The sequence below is a fragment of the Myotis yumanensis genome, unplaced genomic scaffold (genome assembly GCF_028538775.1).
Source record: "Myotis yumanensis isolate MYYU_CA2020_CCGP unplaced genomic scaffold, mMyoYum1.0.hap1 SCAF_1, whole genome shotgun sequence".
In the NCBI taxonomy this organism is placed as follows: Eukaryota; Metazoa; Chordata; class Mammalia; order Chiroptera; family Vespertilionidae; genus Myotis; species Myotis yumanensis.
In genome coordinates, this window is record NW_027223752.1 from 60,349,831 (window position 1) to 60,371,472 (window position 21,642).

The following is a 21,642-nucleotide window of genomic DNA, read 5'->3' on the forward strand; positions in this document are numbered from 1 at the left end:
TTTATATATATATAGTCATATCACTACCCGACTTAAGTACCTATAACAATCTATAACAATAAAAGCATAATATGCTAATTAGACTGGACAGCCTAAAGACCTTCTGGACATTTTTCAGGACGAAGCTGAGGCAGTGGGGGCTGAGGCAGAGGCAGTTAGGGGTGATCAGGCAGGCAGGTGAGCAGTTAGGAGTGATCAGGTAGGCAGGCTGGCATAGGGGTTAGGGGCAATCAGTAAGGCAGGCGAGTGGTTAGGGGTGATCAGGCAGGCAGGTGAGCAGTTAGGGGCAACCTGGCAGGCAGGCAGAGGCGGTTAGGGGTGATCAGGCAGGCAGGCAAGCAGTTAGGGGCGATCAGGCAGGCAGACAGGTGAGTAGTTAGGAGCCAGTGGTCCTGAATTGCAAAAGGGATGTCTGACTGCTGGTTTAGGCCTAATCCCAGAGGTCCCGTTTTGCAAGAGGGTGCAGGCTGGGCTGAAGAACCCCCACTGCCCCCATGCATGAATTTCGTGCACTGGGCCTCTAGTCTCCAAATGTTTAGTGTTTCATAAATTGTTCAAAAGTCTAAATTTCTGAACCTGGAAAGAAAGACTCTTCAAGATCTGGACCCATCTTTACTCCCCCAACCTTCCCACTGCTTTTCCCAGAACAGTTGTTTTTCCTCTTTACATGGCAAGCTCAGCTTTACCTCTTCCTCCATTCCTGCTATTTCCTTGGCTTAGAACACTTCTATAACTTCTTCTTTTTTTGGTTGAATGAGCCCCATTTTCCCATAAAACCTCTGGCTATTTCAGCTCTAATTAGTTTTCATTACCCTTGACTTACTGTAGATCCCATTATACTTGAGATCAAATTGTGTCCCTTTTCATGTAATCTTCCGATTAGTTCATGTCATGTGATCTTAATTATATATATAAAATGTACTGGGGTCAATTCATATATGTCGATATATGATTTGAAGGGTGGAGACCTCATCTTTTATTCCTTATAGCTCTACTGAAACTCTTGGCAAAGTAGTAAGCATTGTGTGAGCCTTCTTAAACTCTAGGAGGAATAAGAGGTCTTAAGAGGAATCTGGTTGATCAATATAAATCTGTCAAATAAGAATACTAACTTCATAAAATTCAAAGGAACTGCTTAGATTCACACTATAGTTACTGAGTGATATTAAATTAGACTGCAGTTGTCATGACTGCAAGTTCAATATACTTTTCAGTGTACTGTAGTGTTGGCTAAACAATAATTACAGTTTGAATATGAAATGTCAAGGCTTATTTTCAGCCCTAAAGCACCACACTTGAGATAGAAATAATTTGACCATCCATGGCAATGTCTTTAATTAAAAAGGACTGAGTCATTCATTTAAATAACACATAGATGTTTTTAAAGATAAGTCCATATTCAAGAAACAAGAAGTGAAGGAAGATGACAAACCTGAAACAACAGAATCTCTTAATACTTGAATTAGAAATTAAGTTGGGATAGTGGTGTCAGGGAAGATATACTACCAAACAACAGCATTATTCAGGTTCTGTGCAGGCAAGTAATAGCATGGCACAGTTTCAGCAAAGAAAGGATTCATTCCACTTAACCTACCTTTGCGAATCTTCTCATTAAGTGAGATAATGCTTCAGGGTTAGGGCATTCCAGTTTCTTAATAATCTCAAAGCTCTGATTAAGCTGAGCAAACACATCAACCACGGAACAAGAGAAGAGGGCATGATCAGATGTCTGCTGAAACTGAGGGGAGAAGGTGAAACCATTCCATTAAACACATGAGCAGGACTGTGGAGACAGCCTTCATTGTTTTACACAAACAATTGAATCTCCTATATCATGGACCTTCATATCACATACTTTCATTTTCCAGTAATAAAGTGCCTATCCATTTTTAAATTATTCATCTCCTTTTCTGGAAGATGTAGTGAAACTAATATCATGGGGCAGGCTGCTATTAATTGGTCTCTCCATGTCTAAATTGGGGAACTGCTTTTTGTTAGTTAGTTTGTTTATTTCTCATTCCCCATAAGTATTGGCATGATTTTAGCAAGCAGACTGTGATTCAAGACTTTTGAGTTGCTTCAGAGGCACAGGGAGTGTATCTGCTCATAATTTTGGCATCTTAGAAAAGGTTATAGGACCACAAGGGAGTTTTGCACAAGTCTGTTCAACTTGTAGATTCTGACCGACTCAATAGGAATCTTGGGGCAAAAAGGTGATTGATTAACTTTTATTTATTTTTTATTTAAGCAATTTCCTAGGGTTCCGATCAGCCCTTTAAAATTGCTTTAAAAGCACCCTGACCGGTTTGGCTCAGTGGATAGAGCATGGGCCTGCGAACCGAAGGGTCCCAGGTTCGATTCTGGTCAAGGGCATGTACCTTGGTTGTGGGCACATCCCCAGTGGGGAGTGTGCAGGAGGCAGCTGGTCAATGTTTCTCTCTCATTGATGTTTCTAATTCTCTATCCCTCTTCTTCTCCCTTCCTCTCTGTAAAAAATCAATAAAATATATTAAAAACAATAATAAAATAAAATTGCTTTAAACTTATTTTGGTCATTAGAGGATTAAAATAAACTTTAATAAATAACAACAGCCTAACAATTCCCACTAGCTTAAAGATGAGTGATGTGACTGAATCTTGACAATAAAGAATCTTAAAGTAATTGAAACTCACTCCGTCTTTTTTGTCTCTTCCTAGTGCTCCATGAAGAAACTCCATTGACACATCTTCATTTTCATCTAGCCACTGCATGACAAAAGGCTCAAACCACCTACAAAATTAATATTACAAACTATAAAAATGTTATTTACATCTCATTAGCAGTGAATGTCGTTCCCAAATCTCTTCTCATTTTCTTTTTCCAGTTCAGCCTCCTTTAGCTTTACTTCATTATCTCCCTCTCTTTTACCTTCAATCTCTCTTTCTATATCTCTTTCAGTTTACAAAAATAAATGCTTTTTATTCTTTGCTACATTGCTGTAATTTTATTTTGTGTCATTTTTCCTTCTATCTGAAGCATGGTTCCTAGTATACATTTTTGGTGAGAGTTAGCTGGAAATGGGTTATTTCAGATTCTCAGTTCAGTGTCTTTATTTGCTTTATTTTTGAAGGATATTTTTGATACTTGTAGAATTCTAAGTTGACTTTCTCTCTTCAGCACTTAAAAGATATCAGTGCATTATATTCTGGTTTTAGTCATTCTCATGTAGTCACTCTCAACAGTCAGTCAAGAGTATAGTAGCTCTGGTACAGTGTTCCCCCTTTCTTGACCCCCAATGCATTTAAAGATTTTCTTCTTGTTTTTAAGGAGTTTTCTATGATGTACCTATAGGTAGTTTCTTTGCATTTATCCTGCTTAGGATTTACAGGAGTTTTTGAGCTATGCCTCATGTTTTTAATTGGTTTTATAAAATTCATACCTAGTATCATTTAAATCATTGCTCTGGTATTATTTTTTCTCTCTTCTATTATTTGGGGGGTCCATTTTTTTGTATGTTAGACCTCTATAATTTTACTCATATATGCCTTGCACTAAACCACTAACAGCAAATCATTTATCCACTATTATGACTTGTCCACTAAAAGGACAAAGTTGGGCTAAATTCTTCCCCTCAAGGGACATATCAAATCATGTACATATCAAATCATGGCACATACCATGTGTTGCATGTTACCCTTCCTCCTAAAGCTCTATGCACATTTTTATATCCCCAGTACCTCACACATGACCTCAAACATTTTTGGTATTCAATGGAACTGGGTTACCCTTCCCTTCAAGATTCAGTTAATGTGCAAACATTGGAAGAGTAATACATTACGTCAGGCTCACCCATCACATTTGCAAAGGAAGTAGCACAAGTGGAGGCCCATATGCTGTAGACCTAAATACTTATGATTTCTAAACTAAGCTTATAAACTGCTGTATAAAGGTGTTGTGGCCCTGGCCCAGTGGCTCAGTTGGTTGTAGCATTGTCCCGGTACACCAAAGGGTTTAGACTAGAGTTTGATTCCTAGTCAGAGCACATACCTAGGTTGTAGGTTTGACCCCCGAGTTGGGGCATCTATGGGACGCAACCAACCCATGTTTTTCTCCCACAATGATGTTTCTCACTCTTTCTCTCCCTTCCCCTCTCTCTAAAAATCAATAAAAACTTATCCTTGGGTGAGGATTACAAACAAAAATGTGTTCTATGTTCTAACTCAACAAATAAACGTATAGCACTTTGCACAGTGCCTGGCATATGGAAGACCTCCCTTGATGGAATAAAATAGAATTCTGATAAATATCAATGCATAGTATTACAAGTCTGATTGTGATTACAAATATATTTGATAGAGATATGTTTATGAAAATGTTTCCTGTTTAATAATGACTTCAATTTTAATTTCTAACACATTTTATGTCCAGATCTGAACATACAGTAGCTCAATATACAGAGTTGGGCAAAAGTAGTGAGGACAAGAAACACAGTTTATTCTTGTATTATTGTTTATTAATTATTGTATTATTTTTCAGATAAACAACTGTAAACCTACTTTTGCTCCACCCACTACAAGCATCCTCATTTTCCCAAGAAAGTCTGAGTTCAAGCACTTTCACAGAAATTAATTTCATCATGTGAGCCACATCCTGTCATGTATTTCTTTCTCTTTAAGTTTAGTAATAGCTAAGTAAGACATACTTGAAGAATGCAACACAATTCGATTAAATATGGTTCCCAAAGACCTGCGAATCATTTAATGTTAATGTTATAATAGATATGTCTGTATTCAGAAGACAATTACATGAACAGATTTCAGGGCTGCATAAATCAGGTGTAATTATGTGGGACTTTGAATTGAGAACAAACTTGGGGTTGAAAATCACTACTTACAAGGAGTATTCAGGAATGGCATCCTTGAAGGCAGGAAGTTCTCGCACATATTCATTATAAAACCATTTCACTTTGAAGTGCAAATTCATATAATCGGTGCTCTTACATAACCGCTGCTTTTCATGTTCTAGAACAGATAAAATCAAACATTTAATAAAGTTTGGTTTGCCAACAATGCTGCGGTGTTCCAATTTACCTTTATTAGTAGTATTTCCAAAAGGAAGAAAATCATGTATTTGATATAAAGGCAAAGTGAATGGCTGAAGACAAACCTGAAATTTTACAAAATGTAAAAATCATTATAAATCCTATGCCAATAGGTCAAGAAGTAATGAGAAATAATTTGAATGTCTAATGTGCCTTCCTGAAAAAGGTGAGAACTCTGACTTTGTTTTCTATTTATCTGCAAGCTCTCATATTTGTACTACTTTGGGCCTGGTAAAAGTGCCAGAAAGCATTAAAACTCTAAGCATGAATAAAACATGAATTCAACTGGGAGACATAATCCCCGATTAATACTGGATATGTGAATGAGTAGCTCACATTTCTGGTCTGGATATTTAACACTTAAAACACTAAGATAGTTGAAAATGAGAGGAAATATATCTAACTTTTAAGCAGATTATTTCTTCTTCATTTTTTTTTAAGTTCAGCTAAAATTATTTTATAGCCTGTGACCTTTTTGACATTTCTTGCACAGATTTTTCTAATATGTGATGTTCTTTCTCTCTTGCTCAAAAAGTATAGCTTAAAATTGTATTTTGATCTGGACATACAGTACTGGGGAATAGAGACAAACAATATTACTAAACATGTTTATCTATTTTCCCCAGGCCCCCAATATTAATATCTTGGCCCATTGGGGCTTCAAGTGTAGATACAACCAAATCTAAAAATATCCCTAACTATATTCAGGCTGAAAGTGTCCTCTGAGAAGCTCTGGTCAAGGTCTGTGAATCTCTTTTAAGCTAAGGGTTTTGACTTACAGTAGAAACATACCAGTACTATACCAGTACTTTATATTCCAGGATAAAAATACCAATTGAAGCAATTATATTGTTGCAAACAAACTAGAGGCCTGGTGCACAAGATTCATGCATGGGGCGTGGAGGGGTGTCCTCTCAGCCTGGCCTGCATCTTCTCACAAACCAGGATTCCTCTGGGGAGTCTGACTGATGGCCTACAATCTTAGCAGTTGGACATCCTTAGTGCTGCTGTGGAGGTGGGAGAGGCTCCCGCCATCGCCATTGCACTTGCCAGCTGTCAACCTGGCTTCTGGCTGAGTGGTGCTCCCCCTGTGGGTGCACACTGACCAGCAGGGGGCAGCTCAGGCATTGAGCGTCTGCCCACTGGTGGTCAGTGTGCATCATAGCGACTAGTTGATTTGCATATTAGCCTTTTATTATATAGGACTGAGGATATCCTTGCCTCTCAAAACCTGACTATAGAAAGATTTAAATCCAAGTGATAAGCAAAAGAAGAAACAACCCCAAATAGAACATTTTCAAATTGTCTAAACAATAATTAAAGACAATCTGTAGAACTAAGAGAGAGAACACACACAGAGAAACAAGAGTAATAAACTAATACTCTAGAACCAACTCCCAAACAAAATTATGAACTATGTGATATTTTGCTTCAACTCCCTCCAAATTAAATGCCACTTATGCCCCTATCAGTGTTGTCTCTCCCCCTATCCTTACCCCTTCTGATTTCTAGTGTCCTTTCACACCTTATGAGGAAACGTTTATCTGATAAACTCATAGATAATAATTTAATGCAATACAACCCTGAAATCCAGATGAGGGAAGTCTTTTGCCCTGGAGCCCACACATTAAGAGGGTTCTCTAGCCGAGACCGGTTTGGCTCAGTGGATAGAGCGTCGGCCTGCGGACTGAAAGGTCCCAGGTTCGATTCCGGTCAAGGGCATGTACCTGGGTTGCAGGCACATCCCCAGTGGGAGATGTGCAGGAGGCAGCTGATCGATGTCTCTCTCATCGATGTTTCTAACTCTCTCTCTTCCTTCCTCTCTGTAAAAATCAATAAAATATATTTTAAAAAAATAAAAAATCTGTACCGTGTGTATATGTTATATAATAAAAAAAAAAAGAGGGTTCTCTATTTATCACAAATGCACACTCAAAAATTAAATAGTTTCTGGCATCCTCTGTCACTTGGGATCCCATACCGGGTGCTGGTATAGAGCAAGTCAGACTCTAAACATCTGGCCTTGTAACTAACACCACCTGCTCTTATGATTAACACCCTCTAAGCCCAAGGGAAACACTTTGGACTGTCTTTTGTTCTCTACCCTAAAAACAGAAGGTGACTGTGAACAAATGCAACCAGATTGCCATTGCTGACAACAGACACAGATACTGCTTTGGAGCATGGGAAGGAATTGGAAACATGGAAGCATTTAAGTAAGAAAAAAACAAACTAACTCATCAGGTTCTTCCTCTGGGTAGCATAAATACAATCAATTGTTGCATAACCAAGCATTACTTTCAAGTATTAATAACACCTATTTTCTTTGGTCTAATTCATGCATTCAAAGGCACTCGTCCAGCAATGTGGCATGCTGCAAACAGGTGTACATGCTGCCTGGAAACAGCTTTAAATATTAAATGATTCATATTACTCTCAAAGTTTGTGTGTATATGTATAGTTTCAGATATAACATACATGAAGCCTGGTATTGATTCTTTGCCAACTAGATGACTATTGAAGAGTTTGTTTGTTTTTGAAATTTAGTTTAAGGAAATTTAACTCATTACATTTTAGCTTTATTCAAATAATTTACATAAACATTTATATGAATAATTACTTGCATTTGTCCTCATTTTATTAACTAGTTTTAATATTTTAGAGGGCAATAGCTTTCTAAAAACTATTTAGGAACTATATCTAAAACTATATCTAAAACTATATCTATGGATGTAATTTAAATTTCTAATATTTGTATTTATAGTTTATTTTGAATTGCATCTTTTTATAAAATGCATATTCAAATCATGTCCATTTTGAATACAATACCTTTTTTTAATCCTTTAAATGTCAAGAATGTGCATAAATAGAGATTGGATGCAAAAAAATAAATGAACCTCAGGAAAAAGGCTGAAAATAGAAAAAAGTTCAATAACAAGGTATTCTTACATTTTTTTAAACAGAAAAAAAGAGAATAGAAAGGTTATATTTCAACTACTTTATTATAAGAACATAATTAGTAATTTTGCTGAAATAAAGGTAAAATATATATTTTTCTGAAGGGATATCACATTGATATGAAAGTAAGTTTATGTGTTGAAGTAGAACATTGAACACACTTTATATAATAGTTTATTAGCTTGATTTAGAAATCATAAGCATTTAGGTCTATGGCATGTGGGCCTTCACTGTGCTACTGCCTTTGCAAATGTTAGGAGTGAGCCTGACTTAATGTGTTACCTCTTTCAAGAGTGTTTGCACATTAACTGAATCTTGAAGGGAAGGGTAACCTAGTTCCATCCAATACCAAAAATATTTATTGAGCATGTATTGTGCCAGGTCATGTGTGAGGTACAGGGATATAAGAATGAAGGACTCATAGAGCTTCAGGAGAAAGAGTGGTATGTGACAATATGGCATGTGCCATGTGCCATGATTTGATATGTACAGGAGACTGGTCCATTAAGGAGATTAATTTAGCCCAACTTTGTGCTTTAAATAAATGATTCAATAGAGAAATGATTTGATATTAGTGGTTTAGTGCACAAAGTAGAATTTGAGTAAGAGGACATGTGTTACATAAAATAAGATTTCTAATTTATAAGAAATACTACTCAATATGTATTTGTCTCTTTGTGAAATGAAATAACTGTGCTTTCAATTAAAACCTTGGGTTTTATCCCCTTCTCTACTTATATTTTTGCATGTTTTATTATTAGGTTTGAGTGAACCTTAAATTCATGCTGTGCCTTAAAAGCAAAAGTGTCACCATCCTGGCCAGGTGGCTCAGTTGGTTGGAGTATTGCCCATACACCAAAAGCTGGCCGGTTTGATTTCCAGTCAGGGCAAGCCCCAGGTTTGGGCACATACAGGGAGCAACCAATCCATGTTTCTCTCTCTCTGTCTCTCTCTGTCTCTCTCTCTCCCTCCCTTCTTCTCTCTCTAAAATCCTATATAATAAAAGGCTAAAATGCAAATAGACTGAACGGTGGAACAACCGGTCGCTATGATGTGCACTGGCCACCAGGGGGCAGACGCTCAACACAGGAGTTACCGCCTGGTGGTCAGTGTGCTCCCACAGGGGGAGCACCGCTTCAGCCAGAAGCCAGGTTGACAGATGGTGAGTGCAGCGGTGGTGGTGGGAGCCTCTCCTGCTTCCACGGCAGCACTAAGGATGTCCTACTGATGGCTTAGGCCTGCTCCCATCAGTCAGACATCCCCCAAGGGCTCCTGGTTTTCAAGAGGGTGTAGGCCAGGCTGAGGGACCACCCCCCCACCACCACCACCCCCAGCAAGTACAGAATTTCGTGCTCTGGGTCTCTAGTCAACTATATTTATACTAGTGGCCCAGTGCACAGATTCATGCACATTGAAAGGAAATTAATTAGAAGAAATATTTTAATATTGCTATTTGCCCTTTCTCTATAATAGAAGTATCAGAGATGAAAGAAAATTAGTAAAATGTATATGAAAATAATATTTAAATTGCTAAATAAATAAACAATAACAACATGATATAACAACAACAAAGACATGACATAAAAACAAAAACATGATATAAAAACAACAAAAACATGGTATAAAAACAACATTGATAAAAACAATGACTGATAAATTGATTAAACTTATTCTAATATATCCCTGTATACCACATTAAGAGTAAAAATACTTTCAGAGTGCTTGACCAATTTCCCTTGTAATGAAGTATTTACAACTTTAACTCTAACATCATATGCTCTTTGAACTCCAGAGAAAGAAACATATAACTGACCATGTCCAAAAATGGGTTCAGGTAGGAATATTCCTACTCTCTCTAGAGTTTGTCCTTGTGATTTATTAATAGTCATCACAAATGCTGGCATCACAGGAAACTACCTTTGAATTAGTTTAAATGGGAGGCCAGTGTCAGAAGGGGACAAATGCACTGTGCATGCATGAGCCAATGTTTATTTTTAAATTGCCAGCGCGCATCATATGTACCAGCCAGTCAGTCAGTCAGATGGATGGTCGGTCACTTAGCCTTTTATATATATAGATCCTCAGGTGAGTATAAAAAATAAAAATAAAAATAAAGGCTAATCCATCTCTGCCCCTTGCAATGAAGACACCTCTATACTTTGGAAAGCAGGTAAAAGGTAGCTCTGAGCAGTTGTCCCAGTTAGTTTTACAGATATGGCCTTAAGTTTATTTGCTTAATGCACTTACAATTTACTTTTCCACAATTGCAGAATGTCTTTCCTTCCTCCTTATCTGGGCACTCTGCTTGGAACTTATAGACCTCTCCAAGCCCATTCTCTAGGACTCTGCAAGCTCCCTAGATTCTCACAGTTCCAGAAAAGAAACACTTGTATATGCCTAATGTTCTGTAGGCACACAATAGCCAGGCCATGTCCCCTTTCCTCCCAAATCCCATCTATCCATTGTAAATTGATATGGGAAAGGAGATAGAAAGGATACAGATTGTGTTTTAAAAGAGAAAATCTGGCTCAGCTGGCATGGCTCAGTGGTTGAGCATTGATCTATGAACCAGGAGGTCACAGTTTGATTCTGGGTCAGGACGCATGCCTGGGTTGTGGGCGTGATGCCCAGTGTGGAGCGTGCAGGAGGCAGCTGATCAAGGATTCTCTCTCCCTCTCCCTTTCTCTCTAATATCAATCTTATCAAGTAAAGAGGGAATATGCAAATTGACCATCATGCCATAACCATCAAGATGACTGCACCCACAGTGGAGGCAGAAATTCTGTAACACAAAATGGCTGCGCCCACAGCAGAAGCCCATAACGAGCTTTAAACAGCAATCAGAAGGGACCTAAGGCTGTGTCCCCGCCCAGCAGTGCTTGGAGGGGAACCTCAGGCTGCACTCCCTGCCCCAGCATCAGGCTGGGGGACCTGAGGCTGTGCCCCCTGCCCAAAGGGCTTGGTGGGGGACCTCAGGCTGCACCCCCATCCCGCAGGCTTGACAGGGGACCTCAAGGTGTGTCCCCCACCTCGGCCCAGGCCAGGGGACCTCAAGGTGCACCCCCCGGCCTGGGCCAGGGGACCTCAGGCCGAAATCCCCACCCTGGCACCGGGCCAGGCAACCTGAGGCCGCACCCCCCCCACCTGGCTGGGCTTGATGGGGGTGGGGCCCACTGGATCTGGATCTAGCCCAATGGGGGTGGGGCCGGCTGGGTCTGGGTCTCGTGCGATTTTGAGGCTCATGTGAGTGGGCGGGGACTTGACTCTGATTCCCGTGGCGCGCCCCAGACTCTGACAGAAGGAAGATTTTCATATACATTTTACTAATTTTCTTTCATCTCTGACACTTCTATTATAGAGAAAGTGCAAATAGCAATATTGAAATAGTTCCTCTAATTAATTCCCTTTTAATGTGCACGAATTTCATGCACCAGGTCACTAGTAAAAATATATTTAATAAAAAAAACAATTCTGGTTTTGCTATAATCTAGAGACCATCTATTCTACTTCCTAAGAATATACCTGACATAATTTAAACAATCAGGGTTTCATCCAGTTTCTTTGTGAAAAAATAACTTGGAAGAATTACTAATAGTTTTCTCCTTACAGAATTGCTTTCACACTCATAGCAATTGGTTCCTACCCCTTTAAGTCATCTCTCATACATTGTCAACTGATATTTACTGCTCTCTGTAGGCAGAAACAGGAGACTTGTATCATCTGTTTTCATATTCTGTCAAGTAAACAAGAGTAATTGACATTTTTACATGCATTATGCACTTCAGCTGATACAGCCAGAGTTATTCAGTTTGTTTAGTTGGTGATGTAGGTTTGATCTTAGGGAAAATGGAAACAAAAATGGAAAGTGTATGCAATTGTATAATAAGACCTTCCTGTAATGCTTGTCCTTAAGTAGCAAATATTCACTATAATCTAAACATTTTTCAGTAGTGGTTTGTAATCATCATGAACCCCAGTATTTGCAGCAGGTTAAACTGATTACCAAATCATGTCCTTTTTCTCCCGGGCACACAACCAGCCTACATTTTCCAATCCTCCTTGCAATAGGTATATCCTATAACTGAATTTTGGGCCAAAGTAACATTGCCACTTCCAGTCATGCCCTAAAACAGCTCTTGTAAAATTCTCCGTATTTTCCCACATTAACTGGCCACACATAGAAGATCCAGCTGAGGATTGGAAGGAACAGAACTACAAAAGGATACAAATCTGGGTCTTTGAGCCACTTCTCAGAGGAGCTCCCTAATGTGAAATGCAGTAAGTCCCTCCTTTTGCATGATTTCACTTACCCGCGGTCCGAACATATTAAACAGAAAATCCCAGACATAAACAATTCATAAATTTTAAATTACATGCAGTTTTTCTTAGCGTGATGATGTCTCACACTGCACTATTTCATTCACCCTGAATAGAAATCATCCCTTTTGTCTAGCACATTCACACTGTCTATACTCCCTGCCCACTAGTCACTTAGCAATCGTCTCGGTTATCAGATCACTATCAGTGCTATCACATGTTTGCATTCAAGTAACCATTATTTTCCTTACTAATACCCCCAAAGTGCAAAGAGTAGTGATGCTGACAATTCAAATATTCTAAAGAGAAACCATAAAATGCTTCATTTGAGTAAAAAGATATGTATGTTTAAGAAAAAAATCATAGTATGTACAGAGTTTGGTATTATTTTGGGTTTCAGAAACCTATCCCTAGTGGATAAGGGGAGACCACTGTGCCTACTTTACTTGTACAAGTAAGAAATAAACAAATGGTACTGTGTTAAATTGTATGGAGTCAGGCTACATGGGTTAATGGTCTATTATATCACAAAGATATTTTCAATTTATTAATTAACCTCCAAATTAAAATTTCTAATTTACACACACACACAAGTATTCGGGCTGTCCTCTTGCTTTGTGATACTATATTAGCATAAGAACCTCTAGCAGACCTCGCTGTGAATTAATCCATCATCACAGAGGAAATCAGTTAATAAAACCTGTTAAATTGATGTTAAGAAAATACTAGGTAGGCTCTGAGAGAAGAATAATCATGAAAGTAAAATATATAGACATTGTGGATAGAATAAAATCACTATTTATCTTCCTGTCAGCCTTGTTTCATACTTGTGTGCTCCCAGCTATATTCTCTGTAGTTATTATTATCACTTAAATGATTCTATAAAAATAACTATTACTGTTCCAAATCCATGTCTGTTTTTCTCATGTCCTCCTATATTCCTCCCATATATAATTATATATTATGAGATATTTTAAATAAACTAAAGTACATCCTAACTATTGCCTACCAAATATCAATGTAAGATATTATATCACATTTAGAAACATACTCTAAATTATCTTTAATTCTACCTAAATTATCTTCTGCTTAGTAGTAGACCACATTGACAAAATTGTATCTACGGGTATTTCATATGATGAGAATGACTCCTAGAATTTATTTAGCCATCAATCCTCCTGCAGTTCTAATTTTGGCAACAAAGATTTAACTAGCTAATTACATTTACTAACTACAACATTTAATTAGTTTTCCAAACAGTAGTATGGTAATTTTCTACAAAATTGAATTTTTGAATTTCAATGAGAATTATGAATATTGTACTATCAGAATAAAAATGCTTTATTAAAGTTGTACCAAAAAAAAAGCTTAGCAATTTAGAAAAATTTTCCTCTTTTGCTTTAGATGGTCTGAACCAGTATTTATTGAAAAGAATATATTGTCTTCTGAAAGTTAGTGTTTATGCATGGAGTTTTGTTTAAAATACAGAAATCTACAATATGTATCAGTTACGGAATAGGAGTGGTATACTCCTAATCCATTCTTGTATCAAAAGCAAATTGGCTCTGCATTGATGAGTCTGTTTCTATTTTGTTCTTTAGTTTATTTTGTTCAGTAGATTCCATATATGAGTGAAATCATATGGTACTTATCTTTCTCTGACTGGTGTATTTCACTTAGCATAGTGCTCTCCAGGTTCATCCATGTTGTCTCAAAAGGTAAGATTTCCTTCTTTTTATAGCTGAGTAGTATTCCATTGTGTAAATGTACCACAGCCTATTTATGCACTCATCTACTGATGGACACTTGGATTTTAAACAGAGAACAGACTGACAGCTATCAGAGGGGAGGAGGTTTGGGTAGCTGGGTGAAAAAGGTGAAGGGATTAAGCAAAGAAAAAAAAGCCCATTGACACAGACAATAGTATTGTGATTACTAGAGTAAACGAGGGGAGGGGGTAGGTACAAGTGGGTAAAGGGGAGACTTGACTTGGGGTTTTGAACACACAATACCATATACAGATGATACATTATAGAGTTGTACTCTTGAAACCTATATAATTTTTTAATCAATGTTGCCTAATATATTCAATAAAATTTTTTAAAAAGCAGTGCACATCTGGCAGGTAGTAAGAGCTCAGTAAATGTTGATGATTGGGATGTGAGTGGTGATAATGTTGGTCTACTTAGTTAAAGACAGAGTGTGTCTTTGAGGGGACAGGAAACTTCAAAACACAAGTCCTTTCAGAAAACAGTTATTTAATTTCACTTTTAATTAATCAGCTCTATAAAATGTATGGATTGTCTATTATATACAAGAGTTTTTCTAGGCACTATTCATGTCTCCAAGGTGTTTAGAAGGGGGGATAAGACAACTCCATATATAATTCTAACATCATGTAGAAAAATTTTTTTCTTGACTAATTTCTCTGACTAGAACTTCTAATACTATGTTGATCCTGGAGAGCATTATGCTAAGTGAAATAAGCCAGTCAGAGAAAGATAAGTATCACATGATTTCACTCATTTGTGCAATATAATGAACAACATAAACTGATGAATAAAAATAGATCCAGAGACATGGAAGCATTGAACACACTATCAAACTTCAGAGGGAAGGCAAGAGGGTGGGGGTGGGAGGATAAGAGATCAACCAAAGGACTTGTATACATGCATATAAGCATAACCAATCGACACAGACAATATGGGGATAAGGGCCTGTGCTAAGCAGGGTGGACTGAGAGAGATCAATGGGGGAAAATAGAGATATATGTAATACTTTCAACAATAAAGAACTAAAAAAATACTATGCTGAATACAAGTGGTGATAGTGAGCATCCTTATTTTGTTCCTGATCTTAAATGAAAATCTTTCAGCTTTCACAATTGAGTTTGACCTTTGCTACTGTGTATGGATTTTATTATTTTTAGGTACATTCTTTTATACCTAGTTTCTTGAGGGTTTTCATCATGAAAGAATGTTGAATTTATCAAATGCTTTTTATACATCTATTGAGATAATCATGTGATTTTTATTCTTTATCCTGCTAATTTTGGTGTATCTCATGAATTAATTTTTGTATGTTCAAACAATGTTGCATCCCTGGAATAAATCCCAGTTGGTCATAGAAAAAAAGAAGCAAATTGGCTGCCAAAAATCAGCACAGTGTCATTTTCTATTTCTTCATTTGTGGCATCATTTTATTGCATAAACACTGTGCTCTCCTATAGTTAGTAGCATACAGTTTTGTATGACTATCACAAACATCTGTCTAAATGTTTGACAGCCTGGAAGTTCTGGAAGGAATCTACACTAATAAAAGAGAAACATGGTAATTAGCGTACGACTGCTATCCATCCCATTGGCTAATCAGCATATCCTTATGCAAATTCACTGTCAGCCAAGATGGCGGCTGGCAGCTATGCACTGAAGCGAGCAGGGAGGCTTGCTTGCTCCAGTGACGGCGAACTCCAACGTTCCCCACTTGCCGCTGCTGGTCTCTCAGCTGCAACTCTAAGCAACTATGTTCTATGTTGCAAATAAGAAGCTAAACAAAACCCCAGAAACCGGCTTTCATTCAGCCGGGCTTCAGCCAGCCGGACCACAACATTGTATCAATGTTTTCAGCAGCGAGACCTCAGAGCTAAAGCTGGCCCAGAATAAAAAAAGAAAAAGAAAAAAAGGAGCAGTTGGGAGCTTCAGTCACCCGCTTCTGGAAAACAGCCCTCAGTCTCTCACCCAGACTGGCCAGGCACCCCAGTGGGGACCCCCACCCTGATCCAGGACACCCTTCAGGGCAAACCAGCCAGCCCCTACCCAATCACCAGGCTTCTATCCTATATAGTAAAAGGGCAATATGCCGCCCAGCACCAGGATCAGCAGAGCAGCGAGGCTCCCGGCACCGGGATCAGCGTGACAGGGGGCAGCGCCCAAACCCCCTGATCACCCTGCAGCTTTGTGTGTGACAGGGGAAGGTGCCCCAACCCCCTGATCAGCCCTGCTCTGTGCCTGATAGGGGGGAGCTCCCCAATCCCCTGATTGCCCTGAGACTCTGTGTTTGACATGGTGCGGCGCACCAACCCCCTGATCGGCTCTGCTCTGTGTGTGACAGGGTGTGGCGCCCCCCCCCCCCGCCCCCCCCACCCCCCCGCCACAGGCCCTGCTCTGTGTGTGACAGGGTAGAGCCATAACCTCTCCATCGGCCCTGTCCTGAGTGTGACAGTTGCGGCGCCCCAACCCCCTGATCAACCCTGCTCTGTGGGTGATAGAGGGTGGTGTCCCAACCCCCCTCCATGGGCCTTGCTCTGTGTGTGACAGGGTAGAGCCATAACCTCCCCATTGGCCCTGTCCTGAGTGTGACAGGGTACAGCATCCCAACCCCCTGATCTGCCCTGCTCTGTGTGTGACAGGGGGCGGTACCCCAACTCCCCTATCGGCCTTACTCTGTGAGTGACAGGGGGGAGCTCCTCAACCCCCTGATGGGCCCTGCTCTGTGCGTGACAGGGGGGAGCTCCCCAACCCCCTGATCGACCCTGCTCTGTGTGTGACAGGGTACGGAGCCCCAACCCCCCTGATGGGCCCTGCTCTGTGAGTGACAGGGGGCAGTGCCCCAACCCCCTGATTGGCCCTGCTCTGTGAGTGACAGGGGGCAGCGCCCCAACCCCCTGATCGGCCCTGCTCTGTGCATGACAGGAGGTGGCGCCACAACCTCCCCATCGACCCTGCCTTGAGTGTGACAGGGGGCAGTGCCCCAACCCCCGAATTGGCCCTACCCTGTGCATGACTGAGGGTGGCATCGCAACCTCCAGATCCACCCTGCTCTGTGCATGACGGGGCAGCGCCCCAACTCCCCAGTCGGCCCTGCTCTGAGCCTGACCAGGGGCTGCACCTAGGGATTGGTCCTGCCCTCTGCCACCCAGGAGCAGGCCTAAGCCAGCAGGTTGTTATCTCCCGAGGGGTCCCAGACTGTGAGAGGGCACAGGCCGGGCTGGGGGACCCCCCTCCCCCCCCCCCCGAGTGCACAAATTTTTGTGCACCAGGCCTCTAGTCTATATATATAAAAGGCTAATATGCTAAGTGTCCTCCCACTGTTTGACAGGTCACTATGATGCGCACTGACAACCGAGGGCAGACGCTCAGCGCAGGAGCTGCAGTGACGCACTCTGGCCATTTACAGAGAAACAGCAGCGTGGACCTGGCCGTCAAAGCAACACTTGGTTTCCCCCAAGTGGAACACAGGCCCCACCGCCACCCCGGAGTGACAGCCCACCAAATCACAGCCAATGTTGCCTTGACCCCATGGCCAGCCTGGAAACGGTTGCTATAGTCACTGGATAATAACATCACATAGCAACGCCTGGCTTCCTCTCCCTAGCCACTAGCCTCCTTTCAGTTTCTTCAGCCCAGGAACACAACTTGCTTTATAGCCAGGTGGAACCAAATGTAACCAAATGTCTGTGAAGTGTTTTCCCATGCCTCATCTTACTTGATCCTCACAGAAGCCCTGGAGTAGGTAGATAGGAGACTCCGTGGGATCCTATTTTCTTTTCATTAGCCAGAAAATGAAGATTTAGAAAGCTTAGAAACTTGACCCAACTGAAAAGAAGTAATAAATGATGGACTTTGAAAATGACTTCAGGTTTTCTCACTGCACAGAATATAGTCAAACACTGCTGCAGTTAAATATTTTACCCTTTGTTCTCCCTGCATGATCTACAATAATAATCTGCTTCGTGTTGATATTTACTGCTGTGTTGCTGACAAATCCCTGAAAGAGAAGTTGGGGTGCTTCAATGGGCTGGAAAGAGTTTAGCTAAATCAGAAAGCAGGTCTAATTAAGCAAGTTTATTCTATACATATAAAAGGCTAAGTTGACTCGTGCATGCACGATATATATAAAGCTCTCACTGGCACCAATCGCACACATGTGTTTCGAACTGCCATTGTTGATCATGAATTTGGTTGACATTTATATTATAGAGAAAGAACAAATAACACTATTACAATATTTCTTAAAATTAATTTCCTTTCAATGTGCACGAATTCATGCACCAGGCCACTAGTATAAAATGAAAAGCCAGTAGTAGGCCCAATGCATTGAGGCTTTGTGCTATATTATGTGCTCACCTAAAACCTCATTACCCAGAAGTTTTGGTTCTAAAAACAAATATGGATCAGACTTTTATAGATAACATGCACATATAAACATGTATTAAAGAAAATCATAAATTCATATTAATAGTATATTGATGAGATCATGGTCTCTTTATACACTTAGAATGCTAAGTCATGTAACTAGAAGAAAACAGAATAACAGTTATCTTTTTCCATTTCAGAGCAGCTCTATAAAGGTCTTATAATATCAGCACACCTTTAGAGTGAGAAAATACCTAAACTCTGGCTGCCAAAGTAAGCTATGGTATTAACAAGGTATGAAGCTTGGAGAAATAAACATTTTAATAATAAATGACTATGCATAACATGTTTACAAAAAGTAACTTAGACCAATGTGAAATGTCAAAAAAGAAAAATCAGCAAACAAGAAAATAACCCACTATCCACAATAGTACATTATTGTACACAACTTGGGAATTAATGACTCTGAAGGAACAAATATCATTAATTTTTATAGGGTAAGAAAGAAGATGCTGAAGTTTCTTTCATGACACATTTCTGATAACTAAGTCTTAGCAAATCACTATTTAAAAAGCCAAGCAAATTAATAAAATATTGCCTTATTCCATGACCACTGAAACTGATGCCACAGAGTTTTACCCCTGAGAGGAGTAGCTGGGTAGTCCTACTCATTATTACAGCCAGTCTCTCAGCAGAATCTCAGGGTGAAGTCAGGCTCCCCGGATTCATTAAATCAGGAAGGATGGGGTCAGGCATACTTCACAGACATCATCTCTGACATATCTGCTTAGAGTTCTGGTGGAGATCAATAACCGACAAATCTAGACTAGTGAGTTTAGAGTAAGATCTTTCTGTTGAAAACAAAACCTTTGGAACGCTTTTCTATCTCTGAACAAAAATATTCATTAATAAATGCGCTGTATAATGCAATCATGCTTTTTGACTTCAAACTTTTCTTTGCCCAAATTAAACAGTACAACATGAAAATTTCCCTATAATCTTCATCTATGACACCAACTCCTATATCTGTGAAGTATTTTGCAGCCAAGCAAAAAACTGGAGCTACTCTCCCATAACACAAGGAAGAAAGAATATACCATCTCATGGTATGACTTGGAAGAATGCTGCATGACTTGTCTGAGTCATAGACCTTGGAAAATCAGAAAGCAGTATGAAGGCAGACCCACATAATCTGGTGTTAGGAAACTAGAGATGGATAATTATAAGGTAAAAAATTGGATGAAATAGGAAAGAGTGTTCAAAAAGATAGAGACAGCCAACTGTCAGGAACACAATGGTAAAATAGAGGCATCCAAAGAAGCTATTGTCATTAACTGACAAGTCAGTTAGCAAGGGTATAAAAAAAAGCAACAAAAAACAAGCTTCACTTACATTGTATTTTTACCCAGAGTCCTAGTGATAGATGTACTGCAGGGAATTTCTGCAAGAATTAGAACTAGGAACTAAAATGTGGATTTCCATCATTTATACAACTTATATTTATTGTTTATCTAATATGAACCAGGTACTATTCTATATACTGAGAGTACAGCACAGAAGAAAACAGTGTATCCATCACCTTGGAATTTTTATGCAGTGAGGAGAGGCAAACAATCCAAACTGTTTAATATAATGTGAGGCAGTGGTAAGTGTTAAAGTGGAAAGTAGGAAAATTATGCAGAATAAGGAAGTAAATGAGCTCAGAGTGCCTTTTACAATAGGGCGTTTGGGAAAGATCTCTAATGAGGTGACACGAAAGCAGAACTGAGTGAGCATTTCAGGGAGAAAATACGCAAGTGAACTGGCTCTCAAGCCACACAGTGTGCTTAAGTTCAAACAGATGCAAGGAGGCCAGAGGGGCTAAAGCAGAGTCAGGGAGTGAAAGTGGTGAGAACCGACTTCAGAGAGAAGCCAAGGCCAGGTCACATCGGACCTTGTGGTCTATGAGACAGACCACTCCCTGTAAGATTTATATATAATGCTGGAGGATTTTGTAAAACGTCACTTTGGTTGCTGTCTGGGAGAGAGATGATAAGGATGCAAAAGTGAAAGCAGGAGTTGTTTACAGGAGACTACTGAGCAGAACAAGCAATGGATGGCAGGGGCAGCTTGGACCTGAATGGTAATAGTGATGATTGTGTTGGAAGTGAGGAGGCATGGGGTCTAATCTTGGTTCTGTGTCTTATCATTACACAACCGTGCTTCTCACCTCTTCCCTTCCTTGGTAAGCTCTCTATGAACAGATATAACAACTAACTAAAATTTTTATTTCCCACACCACCTTGTCTGGTTAGAATCACAGATGGATAGAGGGAGGGATAGTTAGAAGGGCAAAAATGTAAACAGCTCTTTTGCCATGTCAATTCCCTTATTTTCCTCACTCTTATTGAAAACAGAATGGTTCATCAATCATACTGGTAGAGGACGTGTTCAACATTGGACTTGGTCTACAAGTTTGCTGGTTTCTAACTTCACATGGGGAAAAGTCACTGCTGTGTCTTAAAAAGATAGGTCTAATTTTCTGTATTAAAATAAAAGGCCCTGTCTATGTCAATAAAAGTTTTATTAAGAATTGCCAATAAAATATAAACATAATTTTTCTTCCATATGCATATAGCTCATATAAACTACTCTTAATCAGTTACTTGTATTTCTCAGAAGTATGTAGATTTTATGGCAAAATCATTGTCTGTAACTTTTTCTTAAAAGACTCAAATCTTTATGGATTTCACATCTTATAGTTTCCTGTATATTTTCTCATTACTTATTTAAATGTACCTGTAGCTTAGATTCCTTTTGCAAGATAAAATTGATTTCTATCAATTATTTACAGCATACAAAAATAAAAGGTAGGGCTTTTTCTTTGTGGTGGATATTAATGAAGCTATTTTTTTCTTCAGCTTCCTGAGTTGGCATCATCTCTTTATTACTTACAGGGGAAATGGAAACAATTGATAAGTCATGAACAAAGGTGAAAAATGCTTTACATAATTTATATTTTAGATAGAAGTGGTTAAAACATCTTAAATATTTATTACTTTTAGTTTTATTATTGGTGATAATATTTATTTTTAACTTTATTGATAATTTCTTTAGAATTATCCTTAAACATATGAAAAATGCATATCTTCATTCATATTTAAAGAAATAAA

At 39.3% G+C, this 21,642-nt stretch overlaps 1 protein-coding gene across 1 annotated transcript in view; it reads right to left on the reverse strand.

Moving 5' to 3' along the window:
• Window positions 1-21,642, reverse strand: part of UNC13C (unc-13 homolog C) — a 525,683-nt gene that overhangs the window by 96,047 nt on the left and 407,994 nt on the right. Inside the window, exons 20-22 of the mRNA XM_070422420.1 lie at window positions 4,875-5,001; window positions 2,674-2,770; window positions 1,595-1,738 (exon numbers count right to left, since the gene is read on the reverse strand). Of these exons, the coding sequence (XP_070278521.1) occupies window positions 1,595-1,738; window positions 2,674-2,770; window positions 4,875-5,001 (368 nt within the window). The remainder of the gene's footprint in view (window positions 1-1,594; window positions 1,739-2,673; window positions 2,771-4,874; window positions 5,002-21,642) is intronic.